This window comes from Myotis nattereri (assembly GCF_964212035.1).
Source record: "Myotis nattereri genome assembly, chromosome: 1".
NCBI lineage: Eukaryota > Metazoa > Chordata > Mammalia > Chiroptera > Vespertilionidae > Myotis > Myotis nattereri.
Genome location: NC_138075.1, coordinates 215,402,214 through 215,419,881, shown reverse-complemented (window position 1 = coordinate 215,419,881; position 17,668 = coordinate 215,402,214). Strand labels below are relative to the sequence as shown.

Here is a 17,668-nt window from a genome sequence, read left to right as displayed (position 1 = left end):
CACACACAAAAATGAAGAAAAAAAAGCAAAAGTATAGTATATCAATTTTGTGAACTTGGCTGCTTATGAAAAATTTTGGCTTCCTTAAAAGGTTAGCACATTTTTGGGGTGTTTTCTTTTAAAAACCCTCTTTTCTGTTGTTTTTGGAAGGTAACTAAGAAGTCACCTAATAGAATGGTTATCTTATATCCTTTACAATTTTTAGCCAAATACTTCAAAAATCATACTAACTCCAAATACTAGAACATTTATGACTTAGTAAAATGTGCATAAGAAACTTAGGGTTTCTATAGATATGACTTTACCTGATCATGGAACTTCAAAATTATTATATATATACAGCGTTAGTTTCAGATCCATGCTTATAATTAAAGCAAAGCTCTCTCAAGGTAACTTCATTAACAGTTTTTACCAGGCAGGGTAGGAGGTGGAGGAGCTGAAGGCTTAAAACTTGTAGGGCTGTAAATAGGGCCACATCAAAATACAGAGACCAAAGGAAGGTTGTCATGATGTGATATAAATATATTGGACATAAAGATGAGATGTTGGCTTCCCAAAAGATTTTTAATTAAAGATTCCACTATTATTTTTTAAATTATGAAATTTCTAATGAAACTTTAATTAACTATATTACTTTTGCCAGTTCTAGCAGAACAAGATAGTGCTGCTGCTCAACAGTATGTCAGACAAGGAAGCCCCACAGCACTGAGGGCTGAATTATGGGCTCTCATTTTGAATATTTCCAGTCAACCTGAGGTAAGAAGGAAAAGGATAAGCCAAATTTGAACTATTGATTTTTATTTTTCAGACCAGTTATTCAAAATGGAAATACTTTTGTTCTTTGTCTATTATTTACCTTCTTTTTTATTTTAAAACACTGTAGTTTTGAGTTATCTGACAAGTTTAATATAGGGTGTCCCAAAATTCACCCAATACAGGGTGAATTTTGGGACACCCTATATAATTTAATCATTGTTCTTAACATAGAAGTCTTTGTTATTAATAATTAGATAATGTGTACTTATCCGTACAACAGAACCATCGGTAAATTTTTAAGAAATGACGTTTGTCAATTTAGTTCATGAAGATGTGTGGTAGAAATGGGTTGTTACAGTAGGAAAAATAAAGATGGCAACTCAGTGTAAGTAAATGAGATATATTTATTGAGCATCTGGTATTGGCCAGGTGTAGAAAATGTAGTTGTGAGTAAATTATAGCCCCTATCCTCTTAGTGTTTATACTACTACTAGAGGCATGGTACATGAAATTCATGCACAGGAAGGGTCCCTAGGCCTGACTGGTGATCAGGGCCAATCTGTGGGGCGACCAGTGGGGCAATTGAGGGGGCCCTTGCTCACACCCGCCTTAGCTGGCCTGGCACTGCCTGCTCACCAGCCCTGCCCCCACTGCCACTGCCAGTCGGGGCCTGTGGGCTGGGAGCAGCTCCTGCATTGAGCATCTGCCCCCTGGTGATTAGTGCATGTCATAGCAACTGGTCATTCCATTGGTTGTTTCGTTGTTTGGTCGATTTGCATATTAGGGTTTTATATAGATAGACTAGAGGCCTGGTGCATGAAATTTGTGCACCGGGGGGTGGGGTGGGCGGAGGGTCCCCCAGCCCAGCCTGTGCCCTCTCGTAATCCAGAACCCCTCAGGGGGATGTCCAACTGCCACTTTATGCCCAATACCTGCAGTTGGACATATTGCAGCCGGACACCTCTCTCGCAATCCAGGACCCCTCACTCCTAACCGCTCCCCTGCTCACTCCTAACTGCCCAACTGCTTGCTCCTAACCACCTGCCTGCTTGCTTCTTACAACCTGCCTGTTCACTCCTTACCACCCACCTACTTATTCCTTACTGCTTGGCTCGCTGCTCCTTAGTGCTACCTCTGAGGCGGGAGAGGCTCCCGCCACTTCCACTGCACTCTACAGCTGTGAGCCTGGCTTCTGGCTGAGTGGCACTCCTGCTGTGGGAGCACACTGACCACCAGGGGGCAGCTCCTGCATTGAATGTCTGCTCCCTGATGGTCAATGCACATCATAGTGACTGGTCGTTCCAATCATTCCGGTCGTTACGTCATAACAATCGCTTCGGCTTTTATATATATATAGATTAATGATTATTATTAAAGTTTGAGGCTGACTTTGTAAATGTGATTGGCCTTTAACTTTTTTGTTTTATTTTTAACTCTAGGATATCTTGTATTATGAACAGCTTAAGACCAATGTGATACAACATGACCTTTTGGTGGACAGTCTAATTTATAAAGTAAGTAAAAGTTTTCATTTCATTATTGTCATTAAATTTTTTTTGAGAGTCTTTAACATGCAGGGCCTGCACTATGTATAATGATACACATTAACCTTGAAAAATAATTCTAAGTGATCATTATACTTATGAAATTAAGGTTGACCTTCAAATTTCGCAGTATCTATCCAATGTTATCTTTCCTTTTGAACCTGTCCTCATGAGCCTTTCCTGGTCCTCCCAGTTTTTTTAATTAAGAGAATGATAGCCATTTTTTATCCTTAAAATTTCAAGTTGATGGCACAAACTTAAAAAGCAACTGAAAGAAATATCAGACTATGATATTTTTATCTTATTTATCTCATTCTTGTGGATCTACTTGTTTATTATCTTGTATTGAAGTCATTTTTTATTTTTTATTTCTTTTAGCTTCTAGACATGGATAAGCACATCTCAAGTGTTATAATAGGGATGCATTGAGTTTTTGTCTCCAGGTATCTGATAAGAAGTTGAGATGTAGATGCTGCAAGCATGATAGAGAGTATGACTAACTCTGAATTAATAATTAGGCTATTTAAAACAGTTGGATTTTAAATTTAGAACTTGTAAGATAGAAGAGAAGGGTATATTATTTCAGGTCTCAGAAATGGGGAAGAGAAGATTACACAGTGAGGACCTGAAGATTTGTCTGGGAGAACATGACAACTATGAGTAATGACTGCTTACTATGTGCCATAGAGTGTTCCAAACTCTTTACATAGATTGTCATTTGATTCTGACAGCTACCTTAAGAGTAGCAGATACCAGCACTTAGGCTGTAAATGTATTTTTTTTGGGGGAAAAATTGCATTCTACAAAATCATGCATTAAAAATATAGAGCTTATGGGAAAAAGAGGGTTGGGTAGCTTTTGCAGTTTTTAACCAGAGTACTAACAAGGACAGTAATTGGTAGCTTGGAAGATGAATTAGATAGCTCAGGCAGGCTGCTCCTGCAGGAGCTATTAAAAATGTACAAAAATAATAAAGTAGAAATGCTGAAATAATGTCGATTGAAGTGATAGGCTGGGCTATAGGGGCTGCTGTTAAGGTGGGCATGAGAGGAAGTAAAGCTACAAAGGCTGGGTGTGCCTTTCTGGAGAGGGAGCACCCAGTGCAGTCATTCATCTTTAACATTCTTAAATACAGTAATAGGGAGCATCCTTTCATGACTGTAATTCTACTCCTGCTGTTTTAGCTCCCCTTTTTGAAAGAAAAATTGCATATGGACCAACACAATTTCCATATTATACTGACATCATTCCCTTACTCACCAGCCAATAGTGGCACAGGTTATAACAAAACAGGAAGTACTATTATTGTTAGCATTTTACAACTGAGGGAACCAAGGTAAAGGGAGAGTAAAGAAACTTGTTTTAATTTACATATTACATAGCAAAAACAAGATTTGAATCTGGGTAAATTGACTTCTCGGCCACACTTTTAACCACTAGGCTCTCAGGGAGCAAAGATGAGCAGAGTTAAGAGGGAGAGTCTTGATGAAAAGTCTCAATTCTCAGAGTTTTTACATAGATTTGGATCAGAGATACCACTGTTAATTTTGAGGTTATGACTGTGCTCAGGCGGTTTATTTTAGCAAGAGTGCAAGAGATCTTTTGGCTCTAAGACCTTCAACCCCTTTCCTATTCAAATAAGAGGACTCACAAGAGGAGGTCAGAAAATCAGGGAGAGTTGCCTTTACTGCCAGGATGAATTTCAGTTTGAATCAGTAAATAAAATCTTCTGTGAGAAAGAGGTAAACAGTTTGTGTCTGAAGAATTGAATATAAGTTTTGGCAGAATCAATCCTGACTGTCCACAACATGAGTGTTTTTAGGAAGAAATCTGTCACTGATTAGTCCTTATTTGTGTTAGTTGATCTCTGCTGATCTTGTTGAAACAACTCCAAATGTTATTAAAATCATTCCTTGAGGGAATGAACATTTTAAAAAATTATTTGAAGTTTCATTACAGCTCCCATTGGCAAAGACTCATTTTTAATTTAACTGAAAATAAAGTCAATTATTTTAGTAGTTAAAGGAATGAATGGAACAAGGCAATATTAAATATAGAGCATCATCAAACCCTCACTAAGCTAAATTACTAAATGTTTCTCTCTGTACTGTATTTTTTTTACAAATGTATGTTTTATCCACATCGTCTACAGTTTCTCATCACTTACTATGACCTGACAGCTTATAGCAGTGTTTGACAACCTTTCCCTTTTTATTATCCCCTAAGATAACTAATTTTTCTCTAATGTAAAAATTAAATACCAAAGAAAAGATTTCGTTGGATAAGGATGAGCTTTGGAGGTCCACAAACCATTGTAATATGTAAAATTTTTGGCCCCCAAGAACCAGTTCTCACCCCCTGAGGGCAATGTCACCCTGTGGAGGATGTGGATCTCCCTCTCTGCCCATGTTGTCCTCTGATATAGCAGACCGGACCCTTTCTTCTCTCCTAATTGGTGTATTTAAGTTTTTCCAGACCTAGCACACATTCAGCCACTTCCAGCGTCATCCATACTCATTTCATCCTCTTTTTGCTGCTTTGCTCAACAGCTCACTTGAATTTTATAGACTGACCAATATTATCAAGGATTTCTTCAATACTTCTTTGTAATTGTTCCCATTCTTCTACTCTGTATGTTTTCTTGCTGATGAGGTTGTAGACTTCTTAAAGATAATCATTGTCTTACTTGTTTGATTTTTGTAATAAGTGATGCCTTGCAAGTGAATGATTGCAAAGGCATGGCAGATTTTTTGTATATTGAGAGTATGGCAAGAATGTGGACCTGAACAGTGGAGGGTGAGATTGGCGCAGTAATTTGGGGCCAGATTGTTATGATTATTTTTGGATATTATGATGACATCTATTTTTCCAGTATTTAAGATACCTAACTATCGGGTTAAAAGGAGATAGAATTGAAATAAATACTAAGGAATTACTAATGAAACCTTAAAAGTGTCAGCAATTTAATATCAAATAATATATCACATTCTATATTAGTCAAGTAAATTTAGAGCAGTGATAAAATTTAAAGAAGTTTATAATCCTATATAATAAAAGCCTAATATGCTAAGTGTCTGGTTATCCATTCAACCAATCAAAGCGTAATATGCTAATGATATGCTAAGGCTGCTCAACTGCTTGCTATGATGTGCACTGACCACCAGGGGACAGATGCTCTGACTGGTAGGTTAGCTTGCTGCTGGAGTCCAGCCAATCAGGACTGAGCAAGATGGGCCCGACACACCTTGGAGCCCTCCCGTGGTCCTTCTTCTGCTGGCCAACCTCCCGCATCCCTCTCTAGCCCCAGTTGTGTGCCAGTGTAGTCTCTCAACCTGGCCTGCACCCTCTCGCAATCTGGGACCCCTCAGGGGATGTCGGAGAGCCGGTTTCGGCCCAATCCCACAGGCCAGGCTGAGGGACCCCACTGGTGCATGAATTCGTACACCAGGCCTCTAGTCATACATAAAGTAGTAAAGTCATTTTAGTATTCTTTGCAGATATTACATTTATGTCTTAACACCATAGACATACTTATTTAGGTTGTTTTCAGTAGTCTCTACTTTTAATTTTAGGATGTGAAGTTGACGGCAAGCAATGATGATTATTATTTTGTATTTGAAGATTATTTGTATCAGGTAAGTTGAAAAATTAAAATATATAATGTTCTTGTTAAGTTCTCTAATTCAGATACTTTGGGGGATATCTCTGTTGTTAAATGAATCCTCCTGAAATCCAAGCCATGTTTATTTTATCTCAAATTAAATGTTCTAAATTTGGGATAAGGTTAGCTCTGTTCTTATGTGGGATTAGATGGGAGAACAATATTTTGCACAATGAAGTCAGAATGGTCTTTTTGTTTGTTTGTTACTTTAACCAGTTATACTTTAGGGTGGTTTGTTATATAGTAATAGAAACTGAAACAGATTCCGTTGGCCAAAGATGCAACAATTTGAGCATCAAAAAGTATAATGACTGGCTCCATACACATCAACTACATTAAAATCCAAAACTCATTACTGATATCTTTTTCAAAATCTCATTTGTCACTTTTAGAATTTTCTAGAGCACCAACTTATTCTAAAAATCCCATATAATAAAAGCCTAGGTGGCATCACGCCCCAGTGCAATGCCCTCACGCGATGTCATCACAAGATGGCCGCCACAACACGGCCACCACAAGATGGCCAGCAGGGGAGGGCAATTGGGGACAACCAGGCCAGCAGGGGAGTGGCAGTTGGGGACGATCAGACAGCAGGCAGAAGCAGTTAGGGGCAATCAGGCAAACAGGCAGGTGAGCAGTTAGGAGCCAGCAGTCCCGGATTGTGAGAGGGATGTCTAACTGCCTGTAGTGGACATCCGCCAAGGGGTCCCAGATTGGAGAGGGTGCAGGCCGGGCTGAGGGACACCCCCCCCTCCCCCCGCATGTATTTCATGCACCAGGCCTCTAGTTGATAAATAAAGGAAAACATCAAGCAGATATTCTATATCCTATACATCTTGCTTTTTCTGTACACATTGTTTTCTAGGATAGACAAATAGTTGCTGAAGGAAAATTCTTTTTCTCCACCCCCACCCCCCAACTTTACTGAGATATAATTGACATATAACACTGGGTAAATTTAAGGTGAACAATATGTTGGTTTGATACATTTACTTATTACAAAATGATTATCACCACAGCATTAGCTAAACCTCTAATCTGTCATATAATTACCATTTCTTTTTTGTAGCAAGAACATTTAAGATCTCTCTAAGCAACACTCATATATATAGTAGTGTTATTAGCTATAATCATCATGCTATACATTATATCTCCAGAATTTGTTAATCATATAACTTATAATCTTTTAACTTTGTACCCTTTGACCAATAGCTCCTCATTTCCCCCAGCCTGCAATCCCTGTTATTCATCACTCTTTCTGTCTCTCTGACTTTGCCTTTTTTTTTTTTTTTTTAAGATTCCATATGTAAGTGATATCATACATTATTTATCTTTCTCTGTCTGACTTAACTTAGCATAATGCCCTCAAGATTCATTCAGGTTGTCACATCACAAATGGCAGAATCTTCTTTTTTATGGCTGAATAATATTCCTTTGTATTTATATACCACATTTTATGGGTTTACATTCTATTCTAGCTAAGGAGACAAGACATGGGCATTAAAATATTTTTAAAATTGAAAGTATTTATGTCAAGCATTGGATATTAGAGAAATTAATATCATAGACAGTAAATACTATAGGAGTGTGATTTAACTTTATTTTTCATTTTTATCAATACTTTAATCTACCTTGTATTAATTTTAAATGTTTTTTCAGTCACAATCTCGTGGCCTTTGCTGCTTATAGTACTTTGGAAATGACACTAAATAAGCTTTACTGTGGATATTTATCCCTGTAACATAAGAAAAAGGATAATTATATCATCTAAGCTCTGTCTTTGGGAATTATGCAGAATTAAATTTTCCTCATGTGGATAGTTACTAAGAATACACTCCATGATCATAACTTTTAATTATTTATATGAATTATTGGAGAGAAGTTGATTTTAAATAATAAAAATGTACACATTAAAAACAATATTTTATTATCAAAAATTGAGTTCTAGTTTGTCTCGGGAAAATTATTCATATATGCATGTATTTGTGTGTGTGCGTGTGTATATGTGAGATAAGACCAAAGAAAGCCTTATTTTTATCATTAATTACAAGCTTTCCTTTGGCAGAACTGCCAAGCAACGTAAGTGCTCTGTGGGAAAATAGTTGGTGATAATGGAGTGAATTTAATGTTTCTGGTCATGTTCTGGGTCTAACCCATTTATTGAGTTTGTGACTAGATTACAGAATTAGATGGCATGTGGCATAGCCGTGTCTGTATACAGATGAGAAAAATTCAGCAATCCCTCTTTAAGGAAAATCTGGGCCTATGTGACAAGGATACACAGATATTGTTTCTGAATGGCTCATGGTAGTTACCTAAATTTTATAGGTAACAACACTGAACAGTATACAAATTATATATATTTTTTGTTAATCCTCACCCAAAGATATTTTTCCATTGATTTTTAGAGAGGGTGGAAGGAAGAGGGAGAGATGGAGAGAGAGAAACATCCATGTGAGAGAGAAAAATTCATCAGTTGCTTCCCACACTTGCCCCAACCAGGGCTGGGGATCAAACCTGCAACTGAGATATGTGCCCTTGACTGCAGTCAAACCCATGACCCTTTAGCCTGCAGGCTGATGCTCTATCCACTGAGCTAAACTAGCTAGGGCATATAGAAATAATGTTTTGAGTAATAAGTCAACTTTTTATCATTCCAAATTTCAGTTAGTTTTTATTTTGCTTGAAATTCTTAAAAATACTTCCTGGTGCTGAAAGCCCTAAATTATGTGAGAGTTTTAAAATGTGTTCAAATCGAACATGCCCCTTATGCCATGGAAGTACAGTGGGTAGTGTGACTATCATTTTCAGGTTCCATACTTAATGGCATCATGACAACCTGCAAGTTAACTTTTTGTCCAAAGTGTATAAAATATTCATGGGGAAGAATTTCTTTACTCTTTCTGTTGCATGACAAATCCTCTATCATATGCTTGGCTTATGTTGCATATGCTTAATAATAGCACTGACATTTAGAGTATGCCCTGATTACAAATATTTTAATGCCATTTAATGGAGTTTAAGAAAGAACCAGATGCAAGCAGATATGCTTTATTCATGTATCCATTTAGTCAAATTAGTGAGTGTCTGTTTTGATACAGACACTGTATCAGGTGCTGCATAAGAAGATTAAGCTCACATTATAGTGGAAAATGAGGGGAAAGGCAAATACATAGTTATAATTTGATAATTATTCTGACAGCTCTGTAATTTGTAATGTTCCATACAAACACAGTTAAAGGGGAAATAAATTCTGGGAATAGTGCAGTTTAGGCTTCAGAATAGAAATGTTGTAAGAAATGTCTGGTTCTGAAAAAAATAAAAGCTTTCAACAAAGAACCCACATGTACTCCCACCACTGCAGATACTCCACCTACCTGCATCTGCACTGTCTACTCAGCTTTCCCTGTTATTATGGAGGCACTGCCCTTGCTTTTATGTTTGATAAAGCCAGTCCCTGCATTTGGACTCCAAAACTCATCTCCCCTTGGTATTCATAGGCAGTGCAATTGTAGTTTTTCCATTGTCAATTTCCCTATCTTCAGATTTCCCTCTCACACAGATAGGCCATTAATCCTCTCATCTGAAAATCAAAGCAAAATAAAATGAAACAAACATTTTTCTTGATCCTATATCCTTTCCAACTACTGTCCCACCCTCTGTTTCCTTATTCAACACAACTCCTTTTTAAAAATCTATAGATACTGTTTTCAATTTCCATCCTCCTATTCTCTCTTGAACCCTCCAAAGCAATCCTTTTTTCTTATCTTTTTTCTTCTTTTTTTTCTTTTTCTCAGTGGCTCTACCAAAGGTCATTAGTGACTTCATATTGCGGAATCCAATAGTCCGTCCCCACTTTCTGACCTTACTTTATCTATTTGGTCATTCAATTAATCATACCCTCTCCTTGATTCTCCTTGATTTCTTCACGTGGCTTCCAGGACATCGTGATTTCGGGTTTCCTTCTGATTCATTCACCTTTGCTGGCTTTTCCTCACCTCCCTGTCCTGCGTTGGCGTGCCCCAAGGATAAGTCCTTGGACCTCTTTCAGTTTTTATGTCCTTGCCCTTAGTGATCTCATCTATCCTCATGGCTCTAAATGCCACCTGTACACCAACAATTCTCACTTTTCTCTCTCTTTGTGGACCTCTCCCTTCACCTCCAGGCTTACCTGCCTGCTCCTGGGAGCTGTTCTTTTAACCTAAGCTGATTGCCTGACCCTAACTGATATAGCAAACTTCTCCCAGTATATATATATATACATATGTGTGTGTGTGTGTGTGTGTGTGTGTGTGTGTGTGTGCATGCATTATCCCTCTTGTCTGCATTATTTTTCTCCATGGCACTGAACACCAAATGACATATAATACATTGTGCTTTTTATCCTGTATCCCTTCATAAAAACATAATCACTATGAAGATAGGGATTTGGGGTTTTGTTGTTGTTGTTACTCATGGCTGTATTTTTAGTTTGCAGAACAGTGGCTGCCACAAAGTAAGTGTTCGGTAAATACTGTTGGAAGGAAAGACAGAAGGAGGGAGCTATCAAAGGCAGAGCAGTGCCAGGGGGATTTTGGTGGCTGGATAAATATGCAGGTGGAGAGAGATGGAAGAATCAAGAATGAGTTCTCAGGCTTTGGATAGCTCCAGGCATGGTGATCTGGGAATTAAGATTAGAAACACATGAAAGATGTATAGTTTGGAAGTCAGGGGGACAGAAAAGGGACAAATTTTATAAGTGTCTTTTTCTTGATAAAAATGTGATAAGAAAAATATCTGAGAGCCCATGCCTAAGCATGAAACTGGAACAGAAATAAAAGCCTTTCTTTTTAATTTTTCTCCCAGTGTTTTCCAGTCATTGCGAGTGAGATTGTCAGCACTATTTTCATCAGGCATTTAGAGAGTGCTCATTAGGTGCCAGGATCTGCTCCAGACACTTCACGTGCTTTATCACTAATTCTTACCACACCCTGTGAGGTAACTTTATTCCCATTTTACAGATGGAGAAGCAGAGGCTGAGCCCAAGCTCACACGGCTGCCAAGGCCAGGCCGAGTCTGTTCCGTTTCAAAGCCCCGTAAGCCCCAGTACCCTTTAATTTATGAAAATGTGAATTATGGCAGAGTGTTTAAAAAAGTCATCCTTGAAAATTTCTCATTTGGAGTTCTCCAAATTTGGGTAAAAATTCAAGGGCACTACAATGAAAAACTTGTCTCAGAGTTGTAAATTAAAGTGACTCTCCATTTGGCCTCCATCCTTTCTTACGTGCCTTTTATTACATAAGTAACTTATTCTCTGAAACATTCACCATAAATATATATTCAAGAGACTAGAGAAAACCATCGGCCCAAATAAATCGTTTGCAGCTGTATGTGGACAATTTAGAAATGATTCTGCTATCACAAGCGTAGTTCGGACTTACATGTCCAGTTTCTTATAGCTCTTCTAAATAAAGTAAATCATTACCATGTATAGCCTCATCCTCATAAAGTTTAATTTTTATTTATTAGTAAGTAATCAAAGTTAAATTTTCTAGTTCATTTGATTGAAATTGTCATCCTCATAAGAGTTGGCAGCTCTTTGCTTACATTTCAATATGTAATGTCTAACATATCACCTCTGGCATTATCACCTTACAGGCACCAGTATTCTCTGTAGAGCAGTCTCAGATATCTAGTCTTCTCCAGGGCATCAGGGAGTCTAGAGGGATATATTTCAGCACAGAATTTCTCCTAACATTACTGTGTTCTCAACAGCCTGCTAAGGGACAGTTAATACAAACATTTCTTTAGGAAATGTTTTCTCTCTAGGCAACAGTAGAAAGATATTTGTAATTAAATTTTCCTTTTGCATTATTTTACTTGAATTGTATTAGTTATTACTGTACTAGTTGTATTACTTTATTAGTTGTATTAATTGTATTAGTTACTTATTGTTGCTATAACAAATTACCACAAAATAAATATATTCTCTTGTAGTTCTGAAGGTCAGGAGTCTGCATTGAGTTTCACTGGGCTAACCCAGGGGTTGCCAGGTCTGTGTTACTATAGAGCAGTAGTTCTCAACCTTCCTAATGCCACGACCCTTTAATATAGTTCCTATAATATAAGACCCTTTAATATTGTGATGACCCCCCATTTCATTGTTACAAATTGAACATAATTAAAGCATAGTGATTAACCAAAAAAAACAATATGTAATTATATATGTGTTTTCTGATGGTCTTAGGCGACCCCTGTGAAAGGGTCATTCGACCCCCAAAGGGGTCACGACCCACAGGTTGAGAATCGCTGCTATAGAGGCTCTGGAGGAGAATTCCTTCTCTTACCTTTCCAGCTTCTGAAGTTTACCTGCATCCTTGGCTCGCAGCCCCTTCCTCCGTCTTTGAAGTGCCAGGCAGCATCTTCAAATCTCTCCCTGACTCTGCCCTGTTGTCTCTTTTATTGATAAGGATCCTTGGTATTACATTGGGCCTAGCAAGAAATTCAGGATAATCTTCTGAACTAACTAACTTCAATTTAATCACCTCTGCAAAACTCCTTTTGTCATGTAAGGTACAATGTCCTCAGGTCCTAGGGATTCAGATGTATATCTTGGCTGGGGAGAGAGGGGGCATTATTCTACCTATCATGGTGATACAGGGAAGTTTCCAAGTAAAGAGAATATTATTATTTACTGGCTTGATAACATTTTATAGATATAGAATATTTTAGAGCCTAATGATTTTATTTTACTAAATTATTGGCATTCATCACAGGTCTAAAAATAAAAATGATATGATCTTCTCACAATATATACAAGTATCAAATCATTATATTGTATACTTGAAACTAATCTATTATATGTCAGTTATATCTGTTTTAAAATGATGTGATTGTCAATAGATGCCCAAAACATATTTGAGACTGTATTTGATATTATCTACTTTTTAAAACTGTGGTAAAAAACACTATAAAGTTTACTATCTTAACCATTTGTAAGTGTACAGTTTACTTGTTCTGAGTATATTCACATTGTATGCAACCTAGCATCCTATTTTTTGCTAACTCTATACACTAGAATGGAAGTATATTTTCTTGACATATAAATAATATTTCTATAAAACCAATATTTGCTATCTTAATGTAACTTAATGTTACTTAATGCAGGAATACTACAGATATTCCCACTAAAGCACAAAAAGAATATGAGTCATTTCTTAATTTCTCACTAATGAATAAGATGAGAAAAATAAATCAGAGTTATAGATATCAGAAATTATCAAGTATAGATCTATAAAAATTCAAGGAAATTAACTGAAAACCATTAGAACTAATAAGATAATTCAGTTAAATGCCTGTTTACCGAATAAAATATTAAAATAACTTACTGTTTTAAATATGAGCAATAATCATTTAGAATATATAATGGAAAATAAAGAGCCAGGAAACATAAGAGACTGAGCTCACTCAGTAGCCCCCTTTCCACTGTAAACATAAAGAAATATTGGGTGGATATTGGGAAGATAACAAAGAATTTAGTCGATTAGCCAAATATTCATCACATTTTCAATGCATATACCCATTGACTTGGCTATTCTATTTCTATATATTTGTCCTACAGAGATATTCATATATGTGTGAAATGATACAGTGAAAGGCTCACTTTTTGGCATTGTCAGAAATAGCATAAAGTTGAAATCATTAAAATGTTCACTTTGAGGGGACTAACCTATTAAATAAATTATGAAATACAATACAGCCCTTAAAATGAAGCAGCTCTATATGAAGCTGTAGTATATTAGTATACTAGAGGCCTGGTGCACAAAATTCGTACACTGGGGGGGAGGGGTCCCTCAGCCTGGTCTGTGCCCTGTTGCAGTCTGGGACGCCCTCGCTCCTTACTGCCTACCTGCTTGCTGCTTCTTAGTGCTGCTGTGGAGATGGGAGAGGCTCCTGCCACTGCCACTGTGCTTACCAACTGTGAGCCTGGCTTCTTGCTGAGAGGCACTCCCCCTGTGGGAGCGCACTGACCACCAGGGAGAAGCTCCTGCATTGAACGTCTGCCGCCTGGTGGTCAGTGTGCATCATAGCGACTGGTCATTCTGGTTATTCTGCCATAACAGTCACTTAGGCTTTTATTATATAGACTAGAGGCCCGGTGCACAAAAATTTGTGCACTCGGGGGCGGGGAGGAGGGGTCCCTCAGCCTGGCCTGTGCCCTCTCGCAGTCTGGGACCCCTCGGGAGATAACGACCTGCTGGCTTAGGCCTGCTCCCGGGTGTCAGAGGGCAGGCCCAATCCCTAGGTGCAGCCCTGGTCGGGCTCAGAGCAGGGCTGATTGGGGGGTTGGGGCACCACCCCCTGTCATGCACAGAGCAGGGCAGATCGGGAGGTTGCAATGCCACCCTCAGTCACGCTCAGGGTAGGGCCGATTGGGGGGTTGGGGCACCGCCCCCTGTCACACTCAAGGCAGGGTCAATGAGGAGGTTGCGGTGCCACCCCCTGTCACACACAAGGCAGGGCCAATCAGGGGGTTGGGGCGCTGCCCCCTGTCACGCACAGAGCAGGGCCCATCAGGGGGGTTGGGGCTCCGTACCCTGTCACGCACAGAGCAGGGCCGATCAGGGGGTTGGGGAGCTCCCCTCTGTCACACACAGAGCAGGGCGGATCAGGGGGTTGGGGCGCCTTCCCCTGTCACGAACAGAGCAGGGCGGATAGGGAGGTTGTGGCCCCGCCCCCTGTCACACACAGAGCCACAGGGCGATCAGGGGGTTTGGGCGCTGCCCCCTGTCACACTGATCCCGGTGCCGGGAGGCCTCGTGGCTCCGCTGATCCCAGTGCTGGGAGGCATATTACCCTTTTACTATATAGGATAGAGGCCTGGTGCACGGGTGGGGCCGGCTGGTTTTCCCTGAAGGGTGTCCTGGATCAGTGTGGGGGTCCCCACTGGGGTGCCTGGCCAGCCTGGGTGAGGGGATGATGGCTGTTTGCAGCTGGTCACACACCCTTCAGGGTGGGGTCCCCACTGGGGTGCCTGGCCAGTCTGGGTGAGGGGCTGAGGGCTGAAGCTCCCAACTGCTCCTTTTTTTCTTTTTTTTTTTATTCTGGGCCAGCTTTAGCCCTGGCTCCAGCTCTTAGGCCTTTGCTGCTGGAAGCAGGTATCTGGTTTGTTTGGGTTCTGTAATCGAAACACTGTTTCAACTCCAGCTCTGAGATTCTGGGTGGCTGAAAGCAGGTTTCTGGGGTTTTGTTTAGCTTCTATATTTGTAACAATGTTTCAAACTGCAAGCTCAGAGGCCGGCAGCGGCAGGCGGAGAACGTTGCAAGCATCCGTCACTGAAGCAAGCAAGCCTCATGTTAGCTTCAAGTTGCCTGGCTGCCGGCCGCCATCTTGTCTGGCAGTTAATTTGCATATCGCCCTGATTAGCCAATGGGAAGGGTAGCGGATGCACGCTAATTACCATGTTTCTGTTTTATTAGATAGGACTAGAGGCCTGGTGCACGAAATTCATGCATGGGGGGAATGTCCCTCAGCCCGGCCTGTGCCCTCTCCAATTTGGGACCCCTCGGGGGCTGTCCTACTGCCAGTTTAGGCCCGATCATGCCTCTGCCTGCCTGCCTGATCACCGCCTAACTGCTCCCCTGCCGGCCTGATCGCCCCCAACTGCCCTCCCCTGCTGGACTGATCGCCTCCAATTGCCCTCCCTTGCTGGCCTGATTGCCCTCTAACTGCTTGCTCCTCCGTGCTGGCCTGATCTCGCCCCTAACCACCTCTGCCTCAGCCCCCTCCACTGTGGCTTTGTCCGGAAGGAAGTCGGACATCCAGAAGATGTCTGGTCGACCTGGTCTAATTAGAATATTACCCTTTTATTAGTATAGATCAGTGATGGTGAACCTTTTGAGCTTGTGTGCCAGCATTTTGAAAAACCCTAACTTAACTCTGGTGCTGTGTCACATATAGAAATTTTTTGATATTTGCAACCATAGTAAAACAGAGATTTATATTTTTGATATTTATTTTATATATTTAAATGCCATTTAACAAAGAAAAGTCAACCAAAAAAATGAGTTCGCGTGTCACCTCTGACACGCGTGTCATAGGTTCACCATCACTGGTATAGATACTGGTATTAAAAGATTGCTAAAATACATTGTTAAAAAATAATAAGGTACTGAACATTGCATATGGTGTCCTACCATTTATCTAATGACCAATGCTCAATCCTCATCTTAACTAATCTCTCAGTAGAATTTGATCCAGTTGTGCCCTTGCTTCACTTGGCTTTCAAGACACCACACTCTTTGTTTTCTCTCTTACTTTATTGGTCACCAGAGGAAAATTCAACATTTTGGGGACCTAAAACTTATACAATTTGGGGGCTCTCTTTAAGAAAAAGAACATAATGTTACAAATATAAATTCAGTTAAGAACTGATGTATACTTGTTTAGAGTAAGAGGAAAAATAGTAACTTATTAGAACTGTGGAGATACAGGTTCTCAGGTTCTTTTTTTTTTTTTTTAACTCTTATCAGGCAGTTTACTAGAAATGCATACATGGAAACGCTTTTTATTACAACCTGACTTCCCCTTCTTACTTAGAAGCACACTACATCTCCCAGTAACTCACAGCACTCACAGGAACACAAAAGGTGCAATCACCTCTCTTGGTTACTCCTCAGTCTCCTAAACTGGTTCCTTCTCTTCTTCCCAAGATCTTAATGGTAAAGTAGTCCAGATCTCAGTTCTTAGCCTTCTTTTCTCTAGTTAAACTCACTTGGTGATTTCACCAAGCTCATCTATCTTGTGGCTTTCATTACTATTTATATGTTGAGAACTCTCAAATTCACATCTTCAGTCCAAACCTTTCTCTTGTACTTCAGACTAGTATCTCCAATTACCTACTCAACATTTCTATTTAGATATTTTGCAAATATCTGAAACTTAGAATGTTGAAAACTGAACCTCTGATCTTACTCCCAAAATTGGTCCACTCAACATTCCTTGTCTCAGTTGAGGGCAACTCCATCTTTCCATTTATTCAGATCAAGCATCCTTCTACATGGCTTCACCCTTGATTCCTGTCTTTCTTTTGCACACACCATCCAATCTGTTAGTAAATTCTACTGGTCCTGCCTTTACATTGTATTTAGAATTGACCATTTCCACCCAGTTTTACTATGTTGCAGGATGGGTTCCCAGGGGAGTAGACTCAGATGGAGATTTGCATGCCAGAAAAGATAAGCTGATATATGTTCCCAAAGGGGAAGAACCTGAAATATTTGATAAACATCACCAACCACTTTCATAATTTAGGTGGACATGTAGAGAGTGTTATAAATGTGGGTAGGGAATTTTTAAGTGTGAAAAAAAAGTATTGATGGACTTGAACATATAAGTATTAAAAATATCTCTGTCAAAAATAAACTATTTGAACAAAGCCATTTGTAATATATAATTAGATGAAATATTAGAACTATTAAAATACAAATAATTTAAACAAATCAATAATTTAAAAAGCATCCATTTTAAAATGGACTAAGATGACAAATCCTATATAATAAAGAGGTAATATGCAAATTAACCCTCACGCCTTCACAAAATGGCTGCATATCACCAGGCTGGCAGGGGGGGTTAGTGACGGAGGACCAAACGACTGAACAAGCAGGCTGTGTGGTGCAACTAGGCTGCCAGGGGGGTTAGTGAGGGATGACCAAATGACTGAACAGC

General features: G+C 39.5%; 1 protein-coding gene across 1 annotated transcript in view; it reads left to right on the top strand.

The window, feature by feature from the left end:
- TBC1D19 (TBC1 domain family member 19) overlaps positions 1-17,668 on the top strand; it is a 113,955-nt gene that overhangs the window by 61,390 nt on the left and 34,897 nt on the right. Inside the window, exons 11-13 of the mRNA XM_081101976.1 lie at positions 644-756; positions 2,196-2,270; positions 5,873-5,935. Coding sequence (XP_080958102.1) covers positions 644-756; positions 2,196-2,270; positions 5,873-5,935 — 251 coding nt within the window. The remainder of the gene's footprint in view (positions 1-643; positions 757-2,195; positions 2,271-5,872; positions 5,936-17,668) is intronic.